Source organism: Leptosomus discolor, unplaced genomic scaffold, assembly GCF_034619465.1.
Source record: "Leptosomus discolor isolate bLepDis1 unplaced genomic scaffold, bLepDis1.hap2 HAP2_SCAFFOLD_238, whole genome shotgun sequence".
In the NCBI taxonomy this organism is placed as follows: domain Eukaryota; kingdom Metazoa; phylum Chordata; class Aves; order Leptosomiformes; family Leptosomidae; genus Leptosomus; species Leptosomus discolor.
The window spans coordinates 1-20,917 of NW_028237888.1; the positions used below are offsets into that span (position 1 = coordinate 1).

At 62.5% G+C, this 20,917-nt stretch overlaps 1 protein-coding gene across 1 annotated transcript in view; it reads right to left on the minus strand.

Annotated features, from left to right (window-relative positions):
* Positions 1-1,536: 1,536 nt before the first annotated feature.
* LOC147412476 (DNA-directed RNA polymerase II subunit RPB1-like) overlaps positions 1,537-20,917 on the minus strand; it is a gene marked incomplete at both ends in the record, with an annotated part of 41,445 nt that continues 22,064 nt past the window's right edge. Inside the window, 7 exons of the mRNA XM_086481338.1 lie at positions 1,537-1,740; positions 5,190-5,372; positions 9,287-9,391; positions 9,487-9,587; positions 11,449-11,695; positions 15,973-16,197; positions 19,639-19,844. Of these exons, the coding sequence (XP_086337464.1) occupies positions 1,537-1,740; positions 5,190-5,372; positions 9,287-9,391; positions 9,487-9,587; positions 11,449-11,695; positions 15,973-16,197; positions 19,639-19,844 (1,271 nt within the window). The remainder of the gene's footprint in view (positions 1,741-5,189; positions 5,373-9,286; positions 9,392-9,486; positions 9,588-11,448; positions 11,696-15,972; positions 16,198-19,638; positions 19,845-20,917) is intronic.

Sequence of the window (20,917 nt, forward strand, 5' to 3'; positions counted from 1 at the left end):
TCTCCGACACCCCCTTCATGGGGTCGCTCTCCCCGTGCGCCGCCGCCTCATCAGCACGTCCACCTGCCGGCGACGGGGGGCACCCCCAAATTCAGGGGGAGGGCGAACAGGCTCCCTCACCTCCCCCAAACCCCCTCCTCCAGAGCCCGAAGGCGCCAGCAGCCCCCCCCCCCCAAAAAAGCTGCGGCCAAGGGGTCCGACGGCCCAAAGGGCGGCAGTCCCCGCCGGGAGGTCTGGTGGGAGGGGTCGCAAGTGCCTTGAAATTCCCCCTGAAATCCCGGTTCCAGCCCCTCGAACCCCTCCAACACCCCAAAACCCCCCTTTCCAGCCCCCTAAACCCCTCCAACACCCCAAACCCCCCCTTTCCAGTCCCCTAAACCCCTCCAACACCCCCTAAACCCCATTTCCACCCTCCAACGCCCCCAATCCCCCTCCCAGCCCCCTTTCCCACCCCCCAAACCCCTCCCCCACCCCCTAAACCCCCCTTTCCCCCCCCTAAACCACTCCAACACCCCCCAATCCCCCTCCCAGCCCCTTTCCCAACCCCTAAACCCCTCCAACACCCCCTAACCCCCCCTTTCCAGCCCCCTAAACCCCTCCAACCCCCCTAAGCCTCCTTTCCAGTCCCCTAAACCCCTCCAACCCCCCCTTTCCCGCCCCTAAACCCCTCCAACACCCCCTAACCCCCCATTTCCACCCTCCAACACCCCCCAATCCCCCTCCCAGCCCCCTTTCCCGCCCCCTAAACCCCTCCAACACCCCCTAAACCCCCTTTTCCAGCCCCCAAACCCCTCCAAGACCCCCCAATCCCCCTCCCAGCCCCCTTTCTCACCCCCTAAACCTCTCCAATCCCCCTAACCCCCCTTCCCAGCCCCCTAAACGCCTCCAACCCCCCTAACCCACCTTCCCCGCCCCATAAACCCCTCCACTACCCCCTAAACCCCTTTCCCACCCCCCAAACCCCTCCGACACCCCCCAATCCCCCTCCCAGCCCCCTTTCCCGCCCCCTAAACCCCTCCAACACCCCCTAAACCCCCATTTCCACCCTCCAACACCCCCCAATCCCCCTCCCAGCCCCCTTTCTCACCCCCTAAACCCCTCCAATCCCCCTAACCCCCCTTCCCAGCCCCCTAAACCCCTCCAACCCCCCTAACCCCCCTTCCCAGTCCCCTAAACCCCTCCAACCCCCCTAACCCCCCTTCCCAGCCCCTAAACCCCTCCACCATCCCCTAAACCCCCATTTCCACCCTCCAACACCCCCCAATCCCCCTCCCAGCCCCTTTCCCACCCCCTAAACCCCTCCAACCCCCCCTAACCCCCCTTCCCAGCCCCCTAAACCCCTCCAACCCCCTAACCCCCCCCTTTCCAGTCCCTAAACCCCTCCAACCCCCCTAACCCCCCCTTTCCAGTCCCCTAAACCCCTCCAACACCCCCCAATCCCCTCCCAGCCCCCATTTCCACCCCCCAAACCCCTCAACACCCCCTAAACCCCCGTTTCCCGCCCCCCAAACCCCCCCTTTCCCAGCCCCCCCGTACCGTCTCCTCGAAGGAGCACTTCATGAGGGGCCCGGTGTCCTGGCGGTTGACGCCGTGGCGGGTGATGGCCATGAGGTGCCCGCGGGAGGTCATGGTGTCGCAGAGCAGCGCCAAGTGCCGGTAGTTGACGTAGGAGCCGTCGAAGGAGATGACGTGGTAGAGCTCCCGCTCCAGCGCCTTCCGCACCGCCTCGATGCCCAGCACCTGCGGGACTGGGACGTGCTGGGGGACCGGCACCGGCAGCCCCTCCCCGGGGACACCGGCAGTGGGGGACCCAAAAACCCCGGGGGACCCAAAAACCCCTGGGGACCCAAAAACCCGAGGGACCCAAAAACCCTGGGGACCCCAATCCTGGAGACATCCAGCATTGGGGGACCCAAAACCCTGGGGACCCAAAACCCCGGGGGACCCAAAAACCCCAAGGGACACCAGCATTGGGGGACCCAAAACCCTGGGGACCCAAAACCCCGGGGGACCCAAAAACCCAAGGGACCCCAGCATTGGGGGACCCAAAAATCCTGGGGATCAAAACCCCGGGGACACCGGCGTTGGGGGACCCCAAAACCCCGGGGGACCCAAAAACTCCTGGGGACCCAAAAACCCAGGGGACCCCAATCCTGGAGACACCAGCATTGGGAGACCCAAACCCCTGGGAGACCCAAAAACCCTGGGGACCCCAATCCTGGAGACACTAGCATTGGGGGACCCAAAACCCTGGGGGACCCAGAAACCCTGGGGACCCCAATCCTGGAGACACCAGCATTGGGGGACCCAAACCCCTGGGAGACCCAAAAACCCTGGGGACCCCAATCCTGGAGACACCAGCATTGGGGGACCCAAAACCCCTGGGGACCCAAAACCCCGGGGGGACCCAAAAAACCCTGGGGACCCCAATCCTGGAGACACCAGCATTGGGGGACCCAAAACCCTGGGGGACCCAAAAACCCAGGGGACCCCAATCCTGGAGACGCCAGCATTGGGGGACCCAAAAACTCCTGGGACCCCAATCCTGGGGACATCCAGCATTGGGGGGACCCAAAACCCCGGGGACCCAAAACCCTGGGGGGACCCCAGCATTGGGGGACCCAAAAATCCTGGGGATCAAAACCCTGGCGACACTGGCATTGGGGGACCCAAAACCCCAGGGGACCCAAAAACCCCTGAGGACCCAAAAACCCGGGGGACCCCAATCCTGGAGACACCAGCATTGGGGGACCCAAAACCCTGGGGGACCCAAAAACCCTGGGGACCCCAATCCTGGAGACACCAGCATTGGGGGACCCAAAAACTCCTGGGACCATCCAGCATTGGGGGACCCAAAAACCCCCGGGGACCCAAAATCCCGGGGGACCCCAATCCTGGAGACACCAGCATTGGGGGACCCAAAACCCCTGGGGACCCAAAAACCCGAGGGACCCAAAAACCCAAGGGACACCAGCATTGGGGGACCCAAAAATCCTGGGGGGACCCAAAAACCCCTGGGGACCCAAAAACCTGAGGGACCCAAAAACCCAAGGGACCCAAAAACCCAAGGGACACCAGCATTGGGGGACCCAAAAATCCTGGGGACCCAAAAACCCAGGGGACATCAGCATTGGGGGACCCAAAACCCCGGGGGACCCAAAAAACCCCTGGGGACCCAAAAACCCAGGGGACCCAAAAACCTGGGGGGCACAAAAACCCCTGAGGACCCAAAAACCCGGGGGACCCCAATCCTGGGGACATCCAGCATTGGGGGACCCAAAACCCTGGGGGACCCAAAAACCCAGGGGACCCCAATCCTGGAGACACAGCATTGGGGGACCCAAAACCCCTGGGACCCCAATCCTGGGGACATCCAGCATTGGGGGACCCAAAAACCCCCGGGGACCCAAAAACCCGGGGGACCCCAATCCTGGAGACACCAGCATTGGGGGACCCAAAAATCCTGGGGATCAAAACCCTGGGGACACCGGCATTGGGGACCCAAAAACCCAGGTGGACCCAAAAACCCAGGGGGCACAAAAACCCCTGAGGACCCAAAAAACCCGGGGGACCCCAATCCTGGGGACATCCAGCATTGGGGGACCCAAAACCCTGGGGAACCCCAGCATTGGGGGACCCAAAAATCCTGGGGATCAAAACCCTGGGGGACCCAAAACCCCAGGGGACACAAAAACCCCTGGGGACCCAAAAACCCGGGGGACCCCAATCCTGGAGACACCAGCATTGGGGGACCCAAAACCCTGAAGGACCCAAAACCCTTGGAGACACCAGCACCTGGTGACCCCAAAATCCTGGGGACACTCAGCATTTGGGGACCCAAAACCCCTGGGGACCCAAAAACCCGGGGACCCCAGCATTGGGGGACCCAAAAATCCTGGGGCCACCAGCACTGGGGATCCCACCCCCTTGGGGACCCAAAATCCTGGGACACCAGCACTGGGGGACCCCACCCCCTTGGGGACCCAAAACATCCTGGAGACACCAGCATTGGGGGACCCAAAATCCTGGGGGACACCAGCATTGGGGGACCCAAAAAACCTGGGGACCCAAATCCTGGGGACACCAGCACCTGGTGACCCCAAAATCCTGGGGACCCCAGCATTGGGGGACCCCACCCCCTTGGGGACCCCAAAATCCTGGGGACACCAGCATTGGGGGACCCAAAACCCTGAAGGACCCAAAACCCTTGGAGACACCAGCACCTGGTGACCCCAAAATCCTGGGGACACTCAGCATTGGAGGACCCCACCCCCTTGGGGACCCCAAAATCCTGGGGACACCAGCATTTGGGGACCCCACCCCCTTGGGGACCCCAAAATCCTGGAGACACTCAGCATTGGGGGACCCAAAAATCCTGGGGACCCAAATCCTGGGGACACCAGCATTTGGGGACCCAAAACCCTGAAGGACCCAAAACCCTTGGAGACACCAGCACCTGGTGACCCCAAAATCCTGGGGACACCAGCATTGGGGGACCCCACCCCCTTGGTGACCCCAAAATCCTGGGGACACCAGCATTTGGGGACCCCACCCCCTTGGGGACCCCAAAATCCTGGAGACACCAGCATTGGGGGACCCAAAAATCCTGGGGACCCAAAAATCCTGGGGACACCAGCATTTGGGGACCCAAAATCCTGGGGACACCAGCATTGGGGAACCCCACCCCCTTGGGGACCCAAAAATCCTGGGGACACCCAGCATTGGGGCACCCAAAATCCTGGAGACACCAGCATTGGGGGACCCAAAAATCCTGGAGGACCCAAAACCCTTGGAGACACCAGCACCTGGTGACCCCAAAATCCTGGGGGACAACAGAATTGGGGGACCCAAAAATCCTGGGGACCCAAAAATCCTGGGGACACTCAGCATTTGGGGACCCAAAAACCTTGGGGACCCAAAACCCTTGGAGACACCAGCACCTGGTGACCCCAAAATCCTGGGGACACCCAGCATTTGGGGGGGGGACACCCCCCCCCCCCCCGAGGGACCCCAGAGCTGGGCGGTTGGTGGCCACCACGCCGTTGAGGTTCTCCACCCGCCCGGCGGTGCCACCGGGCGCCCCGTATCCCCCCCACCCCCCCGCCCCCAAGGTGGGTGGTGACCTCGGGGACCCCCCCCCCCGGCCCCCCCCGCCCTTGTGTCCGTCCCCCCCCCCCCCCAAAACTCACGGTGAAGATCTCCACGATGTCGTTGGAGGTGGTGCGGACGGGGTCCACGTCCTTCTCGCTCAACACCCGCATGAGGCTGACGCCGTCGGTCTCCAGGATCCACTCCTGGAGGGCCTTGAACTCCCCGTCCTCCGTGATGATGATCTTCTTCTTGTTGTCCGTCTGCGGGAGGTGCATGTACACCTGGGGAGGGGGAGGGGAGAGGGGGGGGGGAGAGGTACCCATGGGTGTTCCTCAAGGGGGTGGGGGGACACCCCAGGTACCCAGAGACCGTCACCCATGTCCATAAGTATCACTGTGGGCATCCTGGATCTCCTGGAGGTCACCGTGGAGAACTTCTAAGTGCTCCTCAGGATCCACCAGGAGTCGTGGCACCCACAGGAGCACCCATGGGTGCTGCCTGGCCACCTGAGGGGACACCCTGGACACCTGGAAGGACACCCTGGACACCCAGAGACCTTCACCCATGACCACAAGTATCACTGTGGGCATCCTGGACCTCCTGGAGGTCACCATGGAGAACTTCCAAGTGTTCCTCAGGATGCACCAGGAGCACTGGCCCTCACAGGAGCACCCATGGGTGCTGCCTGGCCACCTGAGGGGACACCTTGGCCACCTGGAAGGACACCCTGGGCACCCAGAGACCTTCACCCATGACCACAAGTATCACTGTGGGCATCCTGGATCTCCTGGAGGTCACCATGGAGAACTTCCAAGTGCTCCTCAGGATCCACCAGGAGCACTGGCACTCACAGGAGCACCCATGGGTGCTGCCTGGCCACCTGAGGGGACACTCCAGGTGGCCAGAGGTCTCCTTAGGTGACTCCAGGTGTCACTGTGGCCATCCTGGACCTCCTAGAGGTCACCATGGAGAACTTCTAAGTGCTCCTCAGGATCCACCAGGAGTCCTGGCACTCACAGGAGCACCCATGGGTGCTGCCTGGGCACCTGAGGGGACACCTTGGCCACCTGGAAAGACACCCTGGGCACCTGGAAGGACACCCTGGGCACCCAGAGACCTTCACCCATGTCCATAAGTATCACTGTGGGCATCCTGGATCTCCTGGAGATCACCATGGAGAACTTCCAAGTGTTCCTCAGGATCCACCAGGAGCGCTGGCACCCACAGGAGCACCCATGGGTGCTGCTTGGCCACCTGAGGGGACATCCTGGGCACACTGAGACCTTCACCCATGACCACAAGTATCACCGTGGCCATCCTGGACCTCCTACAGGAGACGATGGAGAACTTCCAAGCACTCCTCAGGATCCACCAGGAGCCCTGGCCTCCACAGGAGCACCCATGGGTGCTGCCTGGTCACCTGAGGGGACACCCTGGGCACCTGGAAGGACACCCTGGCCACCTGAGGGGACACCCCGGGCACACTGAGTCCTTCACCCATGTCCACAAGTATCACCGTGGGCATCCTGGATCTCCTGGAGATCACCATGGAGAACTTCCAAGTGCTCCTCAGGATCCACCAGGAGTCCTGGCACTCACAGGAGCACCCATGGGTGCTGCCTGGCCACCTGAGGGGACACCTTGGCCACCTGGAAGGACACCCTGGACACCCAGAGACCTTCACCCATGACCACAAGTATCACCGTGGGCATCCTGGACCTCCTGGAGGTCACCATGGAGAACTTCCAAGTGTTCCTCAGGATGCACCAGGAGCACTGGCACTCACAGGAGCACCCATGGGTGCTGCCTGGCCACCTGGAAGGACACCCTGGACACCCAGAGACCTTCACCCATGACCACAAGTATCACCCTGGGCATCCTGGACCTCCTGGAGGTCACCATGGAGAACTTCCAAGTGCTCCTCAGGATGCACCAGGAGCACTGGCACTCACAGGAGCACCCATGGGTGCTGCCTGGCCACCTGAGGGGACACCTTGGCCACCTGGAAGAACACCCTGGGCATCCAGAGACCTTCACCCATGTCCATAAGTATCACCGTGGGCATCATGGATCTCCTGGAGGTCAACATGGAGAACTTCTAAGTGCTCCTCAGGATCCACCAGGAGTCCTGGCACTCACAGGAGCACCCATGGGTGCTGCCTGGCCACCTGAGGGGACACCCTGGGCACCTGGAAGGACACCCTGGGCACCCAGAGACCTTCACCCATGACCACAAGTATCACCCTGGCCATCCTGGACCTCCTGGAGGTCACCGTGGAGAACTTCCAAGTGCTCCTCAGGATCCACCAGGAGTCGTGGCACTCACAGGAGCACCCATGGGTGCTGCCTGGGCACCTGAGGGGACACCTTGGCCACCTGGAAGGACACCCTGGGCACCTGGAAGGACACCCTGGGCACCCAGAGACCTTCACCCATGTCCATAAGTATCACCATGGGCATCATGGATCTCCTGGAGATCACCGTGGAGAACTTCCAAGTGCTCCTCAGGATGCACCAGGAGTCCTGGCCCTCACAGGAGCACCCATGGGTGCTGCCTGGCCACCTGAGGGGACACTCCAGGTGGCCAGAGGTCTCCTTAGGTGACTCCAGGTGTCACCATGGCCATCCTGGACCTCCTGGAGGTCAACATGGAGAACTTCTAAGTGCTCCTCAGGATCCACCAGGAGTCGTGGCACTCACAGGAGCACCCATGGGTGCTGCCTGGCCACCTGAGGGGACACCCTGGGCACCTGTAAGGACATCCTGGGCACCTGGAAGGACACCCTGGGCACCTGGAAGGACACCCTGGGCACCCAGAGACCTTCACCCATGTCCACAAGTATCACCCTGGGCATCCTGGACCTCCTGGAGGTCAACATGGAGAACTTCCAAGTGCTCCTCAGGATGCACCAGGAGTCCTGGCCCTCACAGGAGCACCCATGGGTGCTGCCTGGGCACCTGAGGGGACACTCCAGGTGGCCAGAGGTCTCCTTAGGTGACTCGAGGTGTCACTGTGGCCAACCTGGACCTCCTACAGGTCACCATGGAGAACTTCCAAGTGCTCCTCAGAATCCACCAGGAGTCCTGGCACCCACAGGAGCACCCATGGGTGCTGCCTGGCCACCTGAGGGGACACCCCGGGCACCTAGAGACCTTCACCCATGACCACAAGTATCACCGTGGCCATCCTGGACCTCCTGGAGATCACCACGGAGAACTTCCAAGCGCTCCTCAAGATCCACCAGGAGCCCTGGCCCCCACAGGAGCACCCATGGGTGCTGCCTGGCCACCTGAGGGGACACCCTGGGCACCTGGAAGGACACCCCGGGCACTCAGAGACCTTCACCCATGACCACAAGTATCACCGTGGCCATCCTGGACCTCCTGGAGATCACCGTGGAGAACTTCCAAGTGCTCCTCAGGATCCACCAGGAGCGCTGGCACTCACAGGAGCACCCATGGGTGCTGCCTGGGCACCTGAGGGGACACCCTGGCCACCTGGAAGGACACCCCGGGCACCCAGAGACCTTCACCCATGACCACAAGTATCACCGTGGCCATCCTGGACCTCCTGGAGGTCACCATGGAGAACTTCCAAGTGCTCCTCAGAATCCACCAGGAGTCCTGGCACCCACAGGAGCACCCATGGGTGCTGCCTGGCCACCTGAGGGGACACCCTGGACACCCAGAGACCTTCACCCATGACCACAAGTATCACCGTGGCCATCCTGGATCTCCTGGAGGTCACCATGGAGAACTTCCAAGTGCTCCTCAGGATGCACCAGGAGCACTGGCACTCACAGGAGCACCCATGGGTGCTGCCTGGCCACCTGGAAGGACACCCTGGACACCCAGAGACCTTCACCCATGACCACAAGTAACACCCTGGGCATCCTGGACCTCCTGGAGGTCACCATGGAGAACTTCCAAGGGCTCCTCAGGATCCACCAGGAGTCGTGGCACTCACAGGAGCACCCATGGGTGCTGCCTGGCCACCTGAGGGGACACCTTGGCCACCTGGAAGGACACCCTGGGCACCCAGAGACCTTCACCCATGTCCATAAGTATCACTGTGGGCATCCTGGATCTCCTGGAGGTCACCGTGGAGAACTTCTAAGTGCTCCTCAAGATCCACCAGGAGCCCCGGCCCCAAGAGGAGCACCCATGGGTGTCCCCTCCCCCGCCCCTCCCCCACCTTGCTGATCTGCTCGATGCCCTGCAGCGTCATGTCCGTCAGCATGTTGGACTCGATGCAGCGCAAGAAGACGTCGTCGTCCATCTTGTCCACCACCTCCTCCTCCTGGGGACAAGCCGGGGGGGTGGGGGAGGGTGACAGCCGGCCCACCGTCGGGTCTCCAGCCCCGTCACCCATGGGTGGCCCACCCCAGGTCCCACCTCCTGCATCTTGTTCTCGTCGCTGTTCATGATGCGGATGCGCAGCACCAGCTTCTCCGCGTTGTCGTCGTTGAAGATGCAGTTGAGGTCGTCACCGAAGCCTGGAGGGGGGAGGGGACAACAGAGCGGGGTGGCACCTTGGGCACCCCCCCCTAGCCCACCACCGGCCACCCAAAAGTGCTCTATGGTCACCCCAGAGCCCTGCCCAAGCCATCCCAAAGAGCCTCCAAGGCTCATCCAGGACATCCCAAAAGCTGCCCAGATGCCCTCAAGGCTCACCCAGAACCCCCAAAGACCCTCCAGGCTCACCCAGGACATACCAAAAGCTCCCCAGATGCCTTCAAGGCTCATCCAGGATCCTCCAAAGACCCCTCAGATGCCCTCAAGGCTCATCCAGGACCCCCCAAAGACCCCTCAGATGCCCTCAAGGCTCACCCAAGACGCACCAAAACCTCCCCAGATGCCCTCAAGGCTCACCCAGAACCCCCAGAGACCCTCAAGGCTCACCCAAGACCCTCCAAAGACCCTCCAGGCTCACCCAGGAGATCCCAAAAGCTGCCCAGGTGCCCTCAAGGCTCATCCAGGACCCCCAGATGCCCTCAAGGCTCACCCAGAACCCCCAGATGCCCTCAAGGCTCATCCAGGACCCCCAGAGACCCTCAAGGCTCATCCAGGACCCCCCAAAGACCCCTCAGATGCCCTCAAGGCTCATCCAGGACCCCCCAAAGACCCTCCAGGCTCACTCAGGACATCCTAAAAGCTCTCCAGATGCCTTCAAGCCTCACCCAGAACCCCCAGATGCCCTCAAGGCTTATCCAGGACCCCCCAAAGACCCCTCAGATGCCCTCAAGGCTCACCCAGGACCCTACAAAGACCCTCCATGGTCACCCAGGATCCCCAAGTCTTCCCTAGTGCCCTCCATGATCATCCAGGACCCCTCAAAAGCTGCCCAGATGCCCTCAAGGCTCACTCAGAACCCCCAGATGCCCTCAAGGCTCATCCAGGACCCCCCAAAGACCCCTCAGATGCCCTCAAGGCTCACCCAGGACCCCCCAAAAGCTCCCCAGATGCCCTCAAGGCTCACCCAGAACCCCCAGAGACCCTCAAGGCTCACCCAGGACCCACCAAAGGCCCCTCAGATGCCCTCAAGGCTCATCCAGGACCCACCAAAGACCCTCCACGCTCCCCCAGGACCCCCCAAAACCTCCCCAGATGCCCTCAAAGCTCATCCAGGACCCCCCAAAGTCCCCTCAGATGTCCTCAAGGCTCACCCAGAACCCCCCAAAGACCCTCCACGCTCCCCCAGGACCCCCCAAAACCTCCCCAGATGCCCTCAAGGCTCCCCCAGAACCCCCCAAAGACCCTCCACACTCCCCCAGGACCCCCCAAAACCTCCCCAGATGCCCTCAAGGCTCATCCAGGACCCACCAAAGACCCTCCACGCTCCCCCAGGACCCCCCAAAACCTCCCCAGATGCCCTCAAAGCTCATCCAGGACCCCCCAAAGACCCCTCAGATGCCCTCAAAGCTCATCCAGGACCCCCCAAAGACCCCTCAGATGCCCTCAAGGCTCACCCAGAACCCCCCAAAGACCCTCCACGCTCCCCCAGGACCCCCCTAAACCTCCCCAGATGCCCTCAAGGCTCCCCCAGAACCCCCCAAAGACCCTCCACGCTCCCCCAGGACCCCCCAAAACCTCCCCAGATGCCCTCAAGGCTCATCCAGGACCCCCCAAAAGCTCACCAGATGCCCTCAAGGCTCACCCAGGACCCCCCAAAGACCCCTCAGATGCCCTCAAGGCTCCCCCAGAACCCCCCAAAGACCCTCCACGCTCCCCCAGGACCCCCCAAAACCTCCCCAGATGCCCTCAAAGCTCACCCAGCCCACCCCAAAGATCCTCCACTCGCCCAAGATGCCCCCAAAGTCGTCGTCCCACACCCTCCCCCCCCGGCCCCGGACCCACCAGCGTTGATCTTCTCGGCGATCTGCTCCATGGTGAGCTTGCGGTCGGTCATGTGCTTGCGGTCGAGCTCGACGCGGAGCAGCCAGGGCGAGATGCGGCTGACGTCGAAGTCGGGCATCTCGTAGTAGACGTTGACCCATTCCTGGTCCTCGGCCACCACCGTGCTCTGAGGGTTGGGGTCGTAGTAGATGGCGGTGTTGGCCGTCACCTTCCGCAGGGTGGTGTGCTCCAGGCGGCACAGGATGTCCTGGGGGGGGGGGGACGGGAGGGACACAGGGCGTCAGCGTGGGGGTGGGGGAGGTGGGGGTGGGGGAGGTGGGGATCCAGGGATGGAGGACGTGGGGGTGGAGGACGTGGGGATGGAGAACACGAGGATCCAGGGATGGAGAACGTGGGGATGGAGGACGTGGGGATGGAGAACGTGGGGATCCGGGGATGGAGAACGTGGGGATCCAGGGATGGAGGACGTGGGGATCCAGGGATGGAGGACGTGGGGGTCGAGGACGTGGGGATCCAGGGATGGAGGACATGGGGATGGAGGACGTGGGGATGGAGGACGTGGGGATCCAGGGATGGAGAACGTGGGGGTGGAGAATGTGGGGATGGAGGACGTGGGGATCCAGGGATGGAGAACGTGGGGATGGAGAACGTGGGGATCCGGGGATGGAGAACGTGGGGATCCGGGGATGGAGGACGTGGGGATCCGGGGATGGAGAACATGGGATGGAGAATGTGGGGATGGAGAACGTGGGGATCCAGGGATGGAGAACGTGGGGATCCAGGGATGGAGAACGTGGGGATCCAGGGATGGAGAACGTGGGGATCCAGGGATGGAGGACGTGGGGATCCAGGGATGGAGAACGTGGGGATCCAGGGATGGAGAATGTGGGGATGGAGAACGTGGGGATGGAGGACGTGGGGAGGGGATGGAGGACGTGGGGATCCGGGGATGGAGAACGTGGGGATCCGGGGATGGAGAACGTGGGGATCCAGGGATGGAGAACGTGGGGATCCAGGGATGGAGAACGTGGGGATCCAGGGATGGAGAACGTGGGGATCCAGGGATGGAGAACGTGGGGATCCAGGGATGGAGAATGTGGGGATGGAGAACGTGGGGATCCAGGGATGGAGGACGTGGGGATCCAGGGATGGAGAATGTGGGGATGGAGGACGTGGGGATCCAGGGATGGAGGACGTGGGGGTGGAGGACGTGGGGATGGAGAACGTGGGGATCCAGGGATGGAGAACGTGGGGATCCAGGGATGGAGAATGTGGGGATGGAGAACGTGGGGATGGAGAACGTGGGGATGGAGAACGTGGGGGTGGAGGACGTGGGGGTGGAGGACGTGGGGGTGGAGGACGTGGGGGTGGAGGACGTGGGGGTGGAGGACGTGGGGGTGGAGGACGTGGGGGTGGAGGACGTGGGGGTGGAGGACGTGGGGATCCAGGGATGGAGGACGTGGGGATCCAGGGATGGAGGACGTGGGGATCCAGGGATGGAGGACGTGGGGATGGAGGACGTGGGGATGGAGAACGTGGGGATCCAGGGATGGAGAACGTGGGGATCCAGGGATGGAGAATGTGGGGATGGAGAACGTGGGGATGGAGAACGTGGGGATCCAGGGATGGAGAATGTGGGGATGGAGAACGTGGGGATCCAGGGATGGAGGACGTGGGGATCCAGGGATGGAGAACGTGGGGATCCAGGGATGGAGAATGTGGGGATGGAGAACGTGGGGATGGAGGACGTGGGGAGGGGATGGAGGACGTGGGGATCCGGGGATGGAGAACGTGGGGATCCAGGGATGGAGAACGTGGGGATCCAGGGATGGAGAACGTGGGGATCCAGGGATGGAGAACGTGGGGATCCAGGGATGGAGAACGTGGGGATCCGGGGATGGAGAACGTGGGGATCCAGGGATGGAAAACGTGGGGATGGAGGACATGGGGGGGGGATGGAGGACATGGCAATGTGGGAGATGGCACAGGGACCATCACAGGGCCATGAGACCATGAAGCCACGGGGCCACCACAGAGGGGACACGAAGCCACGGGGCCACCAGGGCAAGATGAAGCCATGGGGCCACCACAGAGGGGACACGAAGCCACGGGGGCCACCAGGGCAAGATGAAGCCATGAGGCCACCACAGAGGGGACACGAAGCCATGGGGCCACCACAGAGGGGACACGAAGCCACGGGGGCCACCAGGGCAAGACGAAGCCATGGGGCCACCACAGAGGGGACACAAAGCCATGGGGCCACCACAGTGGGGACATGAAGCCACGGGGCCACCAGGGCAAGATGAAGCCGTGGGGCCACCACAGAGAGGACACAAGGCCATGGGGCCACCATAGCAGTGACACAAAGCCACGGGGCCACCACAGAGGGGACACAAAGCCATGGGGCCACCACAGTGGGGACACGAAGCCACGGGGGCCACCAGGGCAAGATGAAGCCATGGGGCCACCACAGAGGGGACACAAAGCCATGAGGCCACCACAGTGGGGACACAAAGCCACGGGGCCACCACAGAGGGGACACAAAGCCACGGGGCCACCACAGAGGGGACACAAAGCCATGAGGGCCACCAGGGCAAGACGAAGCCACGGGGCCACCGCAGTGGGGACACAAAGCCACGGGGCCACCACAGTGGGGACACAAAGCCACGGGGGCCACCAGGGCAAGATGAAGCCATGGGGCCACCACAGAGGGGACACAAAGCCATGGGGCCACCACAGTGGGGACACGAAGCCACGGGGCCACCACAGAGGGGACACAAAGCCACGGGGCCACCACAGAGGGGACACAAAGCCATGGGGCCACCACAGTGGGGACACGAAGCCACGGGGGCCACCAGGGCAAGATGAAGCCATGGGGCCACCACAGAGGGGACACGAAGCCACGGGGCCACCACAGAGGGGACACAAAGCCACGGGGCCACCACAGTGGGGACACGAAGCCATGGGGGCCACCAGGGCAAGATGAAGCCATGGGGCCACCACAGAGGGGACGCAAGGCCATGGGGCCACCACAGTGGGGACACGAAGCCACGGGGGCCACCATAGCGGTGACATGAAGCCACGGGGCCACCACAGTGGGGACACGAAGCCACGGGGCCACCACAGTGGGGACATGAAGCCGTGGGGCCACCATAGCGGTGACATGAAGCCATGGGGCCACCACAGTGGGGACACGAAGCCACGGGGCCACCACAGTGGGGACACGAAGCCACGGGGCCACCACAGTGGGGACACGAAGCCACGGGGCCACCACAGAGGGGACACAAAGCCATGGGACCACCACAGTGGTGACACAAGGCCATGAGGGCCACCAGGGCAAGACGAAGCCACGGGGCCACCACAGAGGGGACACAAAGCCACAGGGCCACCACAGAGGGGACACAAAGCCACGGGGCCACCACAGTGGGGACATGAAGCCACGGGGGCCACCAGGGCAAGATGAAGCCGTGGGGCCACCACAGAGAGGACACAAGGCCATGGGGCCACCATAGCAGTGACACAAAGCCATGGGGCCACCACAGTGGTGACACAAAGCCACGAGGGCCACCACAGTGGGGACACGAAGCCACGGGGGCCACCAGGGCAAGACGAAGCCACGGGGCCACCACAGAGGGGACACAAAGCCACGGGGCCACCACAGTGGGGACACGAAGCCATGGGGGCCACCAGGGCAAGACGAAGCCATGGGGCCACCACAGAGGGGACACAAAGCCATGGGGCCACCACAGAGGGGACACAAAGCCACGGGGCCACCACAGAGGGGACACAAGGCCATGAGGGCCACCAGGGCAAGATGAAGCCACGGGGCTACCACAGAGGGGACACGAAGCCACGGGGCCACCACAGTGGGGACATGAAGCCACGGGGGCCACCAGGGCAAGATGAAGCCGTGGGGCCACCACAGAGGGGACACAAGGCCATGGGGCCACCATAGCAGTGACACAAAGCCACGGGGCCACCACAGAGAGGACACAAAGCCATGGGGCCACCACAGAGGGGACACGAAGCCACGGGGCCACCACAGTGGGGACACGAAGCCACGGGGCCACCACAGAGGGGACACGAAGCCACGGGGCCACCACAGTGGGGACACGAAGCCACGGGGCCACCACAGAGGGGACACGAAGCCACGGGGCCACCACAGTGGGGACACGAAGCCACGGGGCCACCACAGAGGGGACACGAAGCCACGGGGCCACCACAGAGGGGACACGAAGCCATGGGGCCACCACAGAGGGGACATGAAGCCACGGGGCCACCACAGAGGGGACACAAGGCCATGGGGCCACCACAGTGGGGACACAAAGCCACGGGGCCACCGCAGTGGTGACACAAAGCCACGAGGGCCACCAGAGCAAGACGAAGCCACGGGGCCCACCACGGAACTGCAGCAGCAACACCAAGCCATGGGGCCACCACGAAGCCACCCCAGGAGAAGACACCCCCCCCACCCCACCCCACCCCGCCCCCCCGCGAGGTCCCCTGTCCCCACCAGGTGCCCACCTTGGCCCTCTCGGCGTCGCGGGCGCTCTGGCCCAGCAGGAAGACGGTGAGCGAGGGGGTCTTGGGCTTCTTGGAGATGTTGATGAGCTCCTTCAGGCGGGGGACGCCCAGGGTGACGTTCTTGGCCGAGACGCCGGCGTAGTGGAAGGTGTTGAGGGTCATTTGGGTGGCGGGTTCGCCCAGCGATTGGGCTGCCAGAGCCCCCACCATCTCCCCCGGGTGGGCCTGGGGGGACACGGGTGGGGGGGGGGTCAGGGGGACCCCAAAACCATCCCAGGTCCAGACCCAAACCCCCCTGAGATGTGGCTTCAAGAATATTATGGATCTAAGACTCAAGATTACCCCAGATCTGGACCCAAAAATGCCCCAAATCCAGCCCTAAACCCCTGGATTTACCCCCAACGTTTCTCTGGGGGGACACGGGGTGTCAGGGGGACCCCAAAACCATCCCAGGTCCGGACCCAAACCCCCCTGAGATGTGGCTTCAAGAACATCATGGAGCTGGACTCAAGATTACCCCAGATCTGGACCCAAAAATGTCCCAAATCGAGCCCTAAACCCCTGGATTTACCCCCAATGTTTTTCGGGGGGGACACGGGGGGTCAGGGGGACCCCAAAACCATCCCAGGTCCAGAGCCAAACCCCCCTGAGATGTGGCTTCAAGGACATCATGGAGCTGAACTCAAGATTACCCCAGATCTGGACCCAAAAATGTCCCAAATCCAGCCCTAAATCCCCGGATTTACCCCCAACATTTCTCTGGGGGGACACGGGGGGTCAGGGGGACCCCAAAACCATCCCAGGTCCAGAGCCAAACCCCCCCGAGATGTGGCTTCAAGAATATCGGGGATCTAGACTCATGATTAGCCCAGATCTGCACCCAAAAATGTCCCAAATCCAGCCCTAAACCCCTGGATTCACCCCCAATGTTTCTCTGGGGGGACATGGGGTGTCAGGGGGACCCCAAAACCATCCCAGATCCGGACCCAAACCCCCCTGAGATGTGGCTTCAAGAATATCGGGGAGCTGGACTCAAGATTACCCCAGATCTGGACCCAAAAATGTCCCAAATCCAGCCCTAAATCCCCGGATTTACCCCCAACATTTCTCTGGGGGGACACGGGGGGTCAGGGGGACCCCAAAACCATCCCAAATCCAGAACCAAACCCCCCTGAGATGTGGCTTCAAGAACATTGTGGACCTGGACTCAAGATTACCCCAGATCTGGACCCAAAAATGTCCCAAATCGAGCCCTAAACCCCTGGATTCACCCCCAATGTTTCTCGGGGGGGACACGGGGGGTCAGGGGGACCCCAAAACCATCCCAGGTCCAGAGCCAAACCCCCCCGAGATGTGGCTTCAAGAATATCGGGGATCTAGACTCATGATTAGCCCAGATCTGCACCCAAAAATGTCCCAAATCCAGCCCTAAATCCCTGGATTTACCCCCAATGTTTTTCGGGGGGGACACGGGGGGTCAGGGGGACCCCAAAACCATCCCAGATCCGGAGCCAAACCCCCCTGAGATGTGGCTTCAAGAATATTATGGATCTAAGACTCAAGATTACCCCAGATCTGCACCCAAAAATGCCACAAATCAAGCCCTAAATCCCTGGATTTACCCCCAATGTTTCACGGGGGGGACACGGGGTGTCAGGGGGACCCCAAAACCATCCCAGGTCCAGAGCCAAACCCCCCCGAGATGTGGCTTCAAGAATATCGGGGATCTAGACTCATGATTAGCCCAGATCTGCACCCAAAAATGTCCCAAATCGAGCCCTAAACCCCTGGATTTACCCCCAATGTTTTTCGGGGGGGACACGGGGGGTCAGGGGGACCCCAAAACCATCCCAGGTCCAGAGCCAAACCCCCCTGAGATGTGGCTTCAAGAATATCGGGGAGCTGGACTCAAGGTTACCCCAGATCTGACCCCAAACCCCCACATCTGACCCCAAACCCCCACATCTGATCCCGAACCCCCACATCTGACCCCCAAACCCCCAGAACTGACCCCTAGAACCCTCCAAAACCCCAAGATCTGACCCCAAACCCCCACATCTGACCCCCAAACCCCCAGAACTGACCCCCAGAACCCTCCAAACCCCCAAGATCTGACCCCAAACCCCCACATCTGACCCCCAACCCCCCGAACTTGCCCCCCAACCCCCCGAACTTGCCCCCCAACCCCCCGCTCACGATGGCCTGGTTGAACTTGGACTCGATCTCGCCCAGGAGCCAGTCGAAGGCAGCCCGGGATCCCCCCAGGCCTGACCCCGACCCCCCACATCTGACCCCAAACCCCCACATCTGACCCCAAACCCCCACATCTGACCCCCAGAGCCCTCCAAAACCCCAACATCTGACCTCAAACCCCCATATCTGACCCCAAACCCGCACATCTGACCCCCAAACCCCCACATCTGACCCCCAAACCCCCACATCTGACCCCCAGAGCCCTCCAAAACCCCAACATCTGACCCCAAACCCCCATATCTGACCCCAAACCCGCACATCTGACCCCCAAACCCCCACATCTGACCCCCAGAGCCCTCCAAAACCCCAACATCTGACCCCAAACCCCCAAGATCTGACCCTAAACCCCCACATCTGACCCCCAGAGCCCTCCAAAACCCTAAGATCTGCTCCCAAACCCCCACATCTGACCCCAAACCCCCACATCTGACCCCCAAACCTCCAGAACTGATCCCCAGAGCCCTCCAAAACCCCCAGGCCTGACCCCAAACCCCCACATCTGAGCCCCAAACCCCCACATCTGACCCCCAGAACCCTCCAAACCCCCAAGATCTGACCCTAAACCCCCACATCTGACCCCCAGAGCCCTCCAAAACCCCAAGATCTGATCCCAAACCCCCACATCTGACCCCCAAACCCCCAGAACTGACCCCTAGAACCCTCCAAAACCCCCAAGGCCTGACCCCAAACCCCCAGACCTGACCCCAAACCCCCACATCTGACCCTAAACCCCCACATCTGACCCCAAACCCCCAGAACTGACCCCCAGAGCCCTCCAAAACCCCAAGATCCGACCCCAAACCCCCACATCTGACCCCCAAACGCCCAAGATCTGACCCTAAACCCCCACATCTGACCCCCAAACCCCCAGAACTGACCCTAAACCCCCACATCTGACCCCGACCCCCCACATCTGACCCCGACCCCCCACATCTGACCCCGACCCCCCACATCTGACCCCCAAACCCCCACATCTGACCCCCAGAACCCTCCAAAACCCCCACATCTGACCCCAAACCCCCAAGATCTGACCCTAAACCCCCACATCTGACCCCCAGAGTCCCCACGTGACCCCCAGAGTCCTCCAAAACCCCAAGATCTGACCTTAATCTCCCAGAACTGACCCCCAGAGCCCTCCAAAACCCCCAAGATCTGACCCCAAACCCCCACATCTGACCCCCAAACCCCCACATCTGACCCCCAAACCCCCACATCTGACCCCCAGAGCCCTCCAAAACCCCCACATCTGACCCCAAACCCCCACATCTGACCCCAAACCCCCACATCTGACCCCAAACCCCCACATCTGACCCCCAAACCCCCAAGATCTGACTCCAAACCCCCACATCTGCCCCCCAACCCCCCGAACTTGCCCCCCAACCCCCCGAACTTGCCCCCCAACCCCCCGCTCACGATGGCCTGGTTGAACTTGGACTCGATCTCGCCCAGGAGCCAGTCGAAGGCCTCCCCGCTGAGGCGGAACTCCTCCACCATGCGGCGGCTGCAGAGGGTGGAGCGCAGGTGGATGTTGAAGAGCAGCGTCGCGTTCTCCTGCGCCTGCCGGCTCAGCGGGTCGTCCCCGTTGACGATCACCAGCTTGCGGCTCAGCTCCTTCACCCCTGCGGGCGGCACCGCGGGGGGCGTTGGGGGGTCCTCCAGCCCCACAGCACCCTCCTGGGGGTCCTCCAGCCCCACAGCACCCTCCTGGGGGTCCTCAAGTCTTCCCAACACCTTCCTGGGGGTCTAAAGTCTTCCCAGGATCTTCCTGGGGGTCTAAACTCCTCCCAACACCTTCCTGGGGGTCCTTGAGACCCACAACACCCTCCTGGGGGTCTAAAATCCTCCCAACACTTTCTTGGGGAGCCTCAAGTCCTCCCAGCACCTTCCTGGGGGTCCTCCAGCCCCACAACACCCTCCTGGGGGTCCTCGAGTCCTCCCAGCACCTTCCTGGGGGTCCTCCAGCCCCACAGCACCCTCCTGGGGGTCCTCGAGTCCTCCCAACGCCTTCCTGGGGGCCTAAAGTCCTCCCAGCACCTTCTTGGGGGTGCTCCAGGCCCACAACACCCTCCTGGGGGTCCTCAAGTCTTCCCAACACCTTCCTGGGGGTCTAAAGTCTTCCCAGGATCTTCCTGGGGGTCTAAACTCCTCCCAACACCTTCCTGGGGGTCCTCCAGGGCCACAACACCTTCCTGGGGGTCCTCAAGTCCTCCCAGCACCTTCTTGGGGAGCCTCAAGTCCTCCCAGGATCTTCCTGGGGGTCTAAAGTCCTCCCAACACCCTCCTGGGGGTCTAAAATCCTCCCAACACTTTCTTGGGGGTCTAAAGTCCTCCCAGCACCTTCCTGGGGGTCCTCCAGGCCCACAACACCCTCCTGGGGGTCCTCCAGCCCCACAGCACCCTCCTGGGGGTCCTCAAGTCCTCCCAACACCTTCCTGGGGGTCCTCCAGCCCCACAACACCCTCCTGGGGGTCCTCGAGTCCTCCCAGCACCTTCTTGGGGGTCCTCCAGCCCCACAACACCCTCCTAGGGGTCCTCAAGTCCTCCCAACGCCTTCCTGGGGGTCTAAAGTCCTCCCAGCACCTTCTTGGGGGTCCTCAAGGCCCACAACACCCTCCTGGGGGTCCTCAAGTCTTCCCAACACCTTCCTGGGGGTCTAAAGTCTTCCCAGGATCTTCCTGGGGGTCTAAACTCC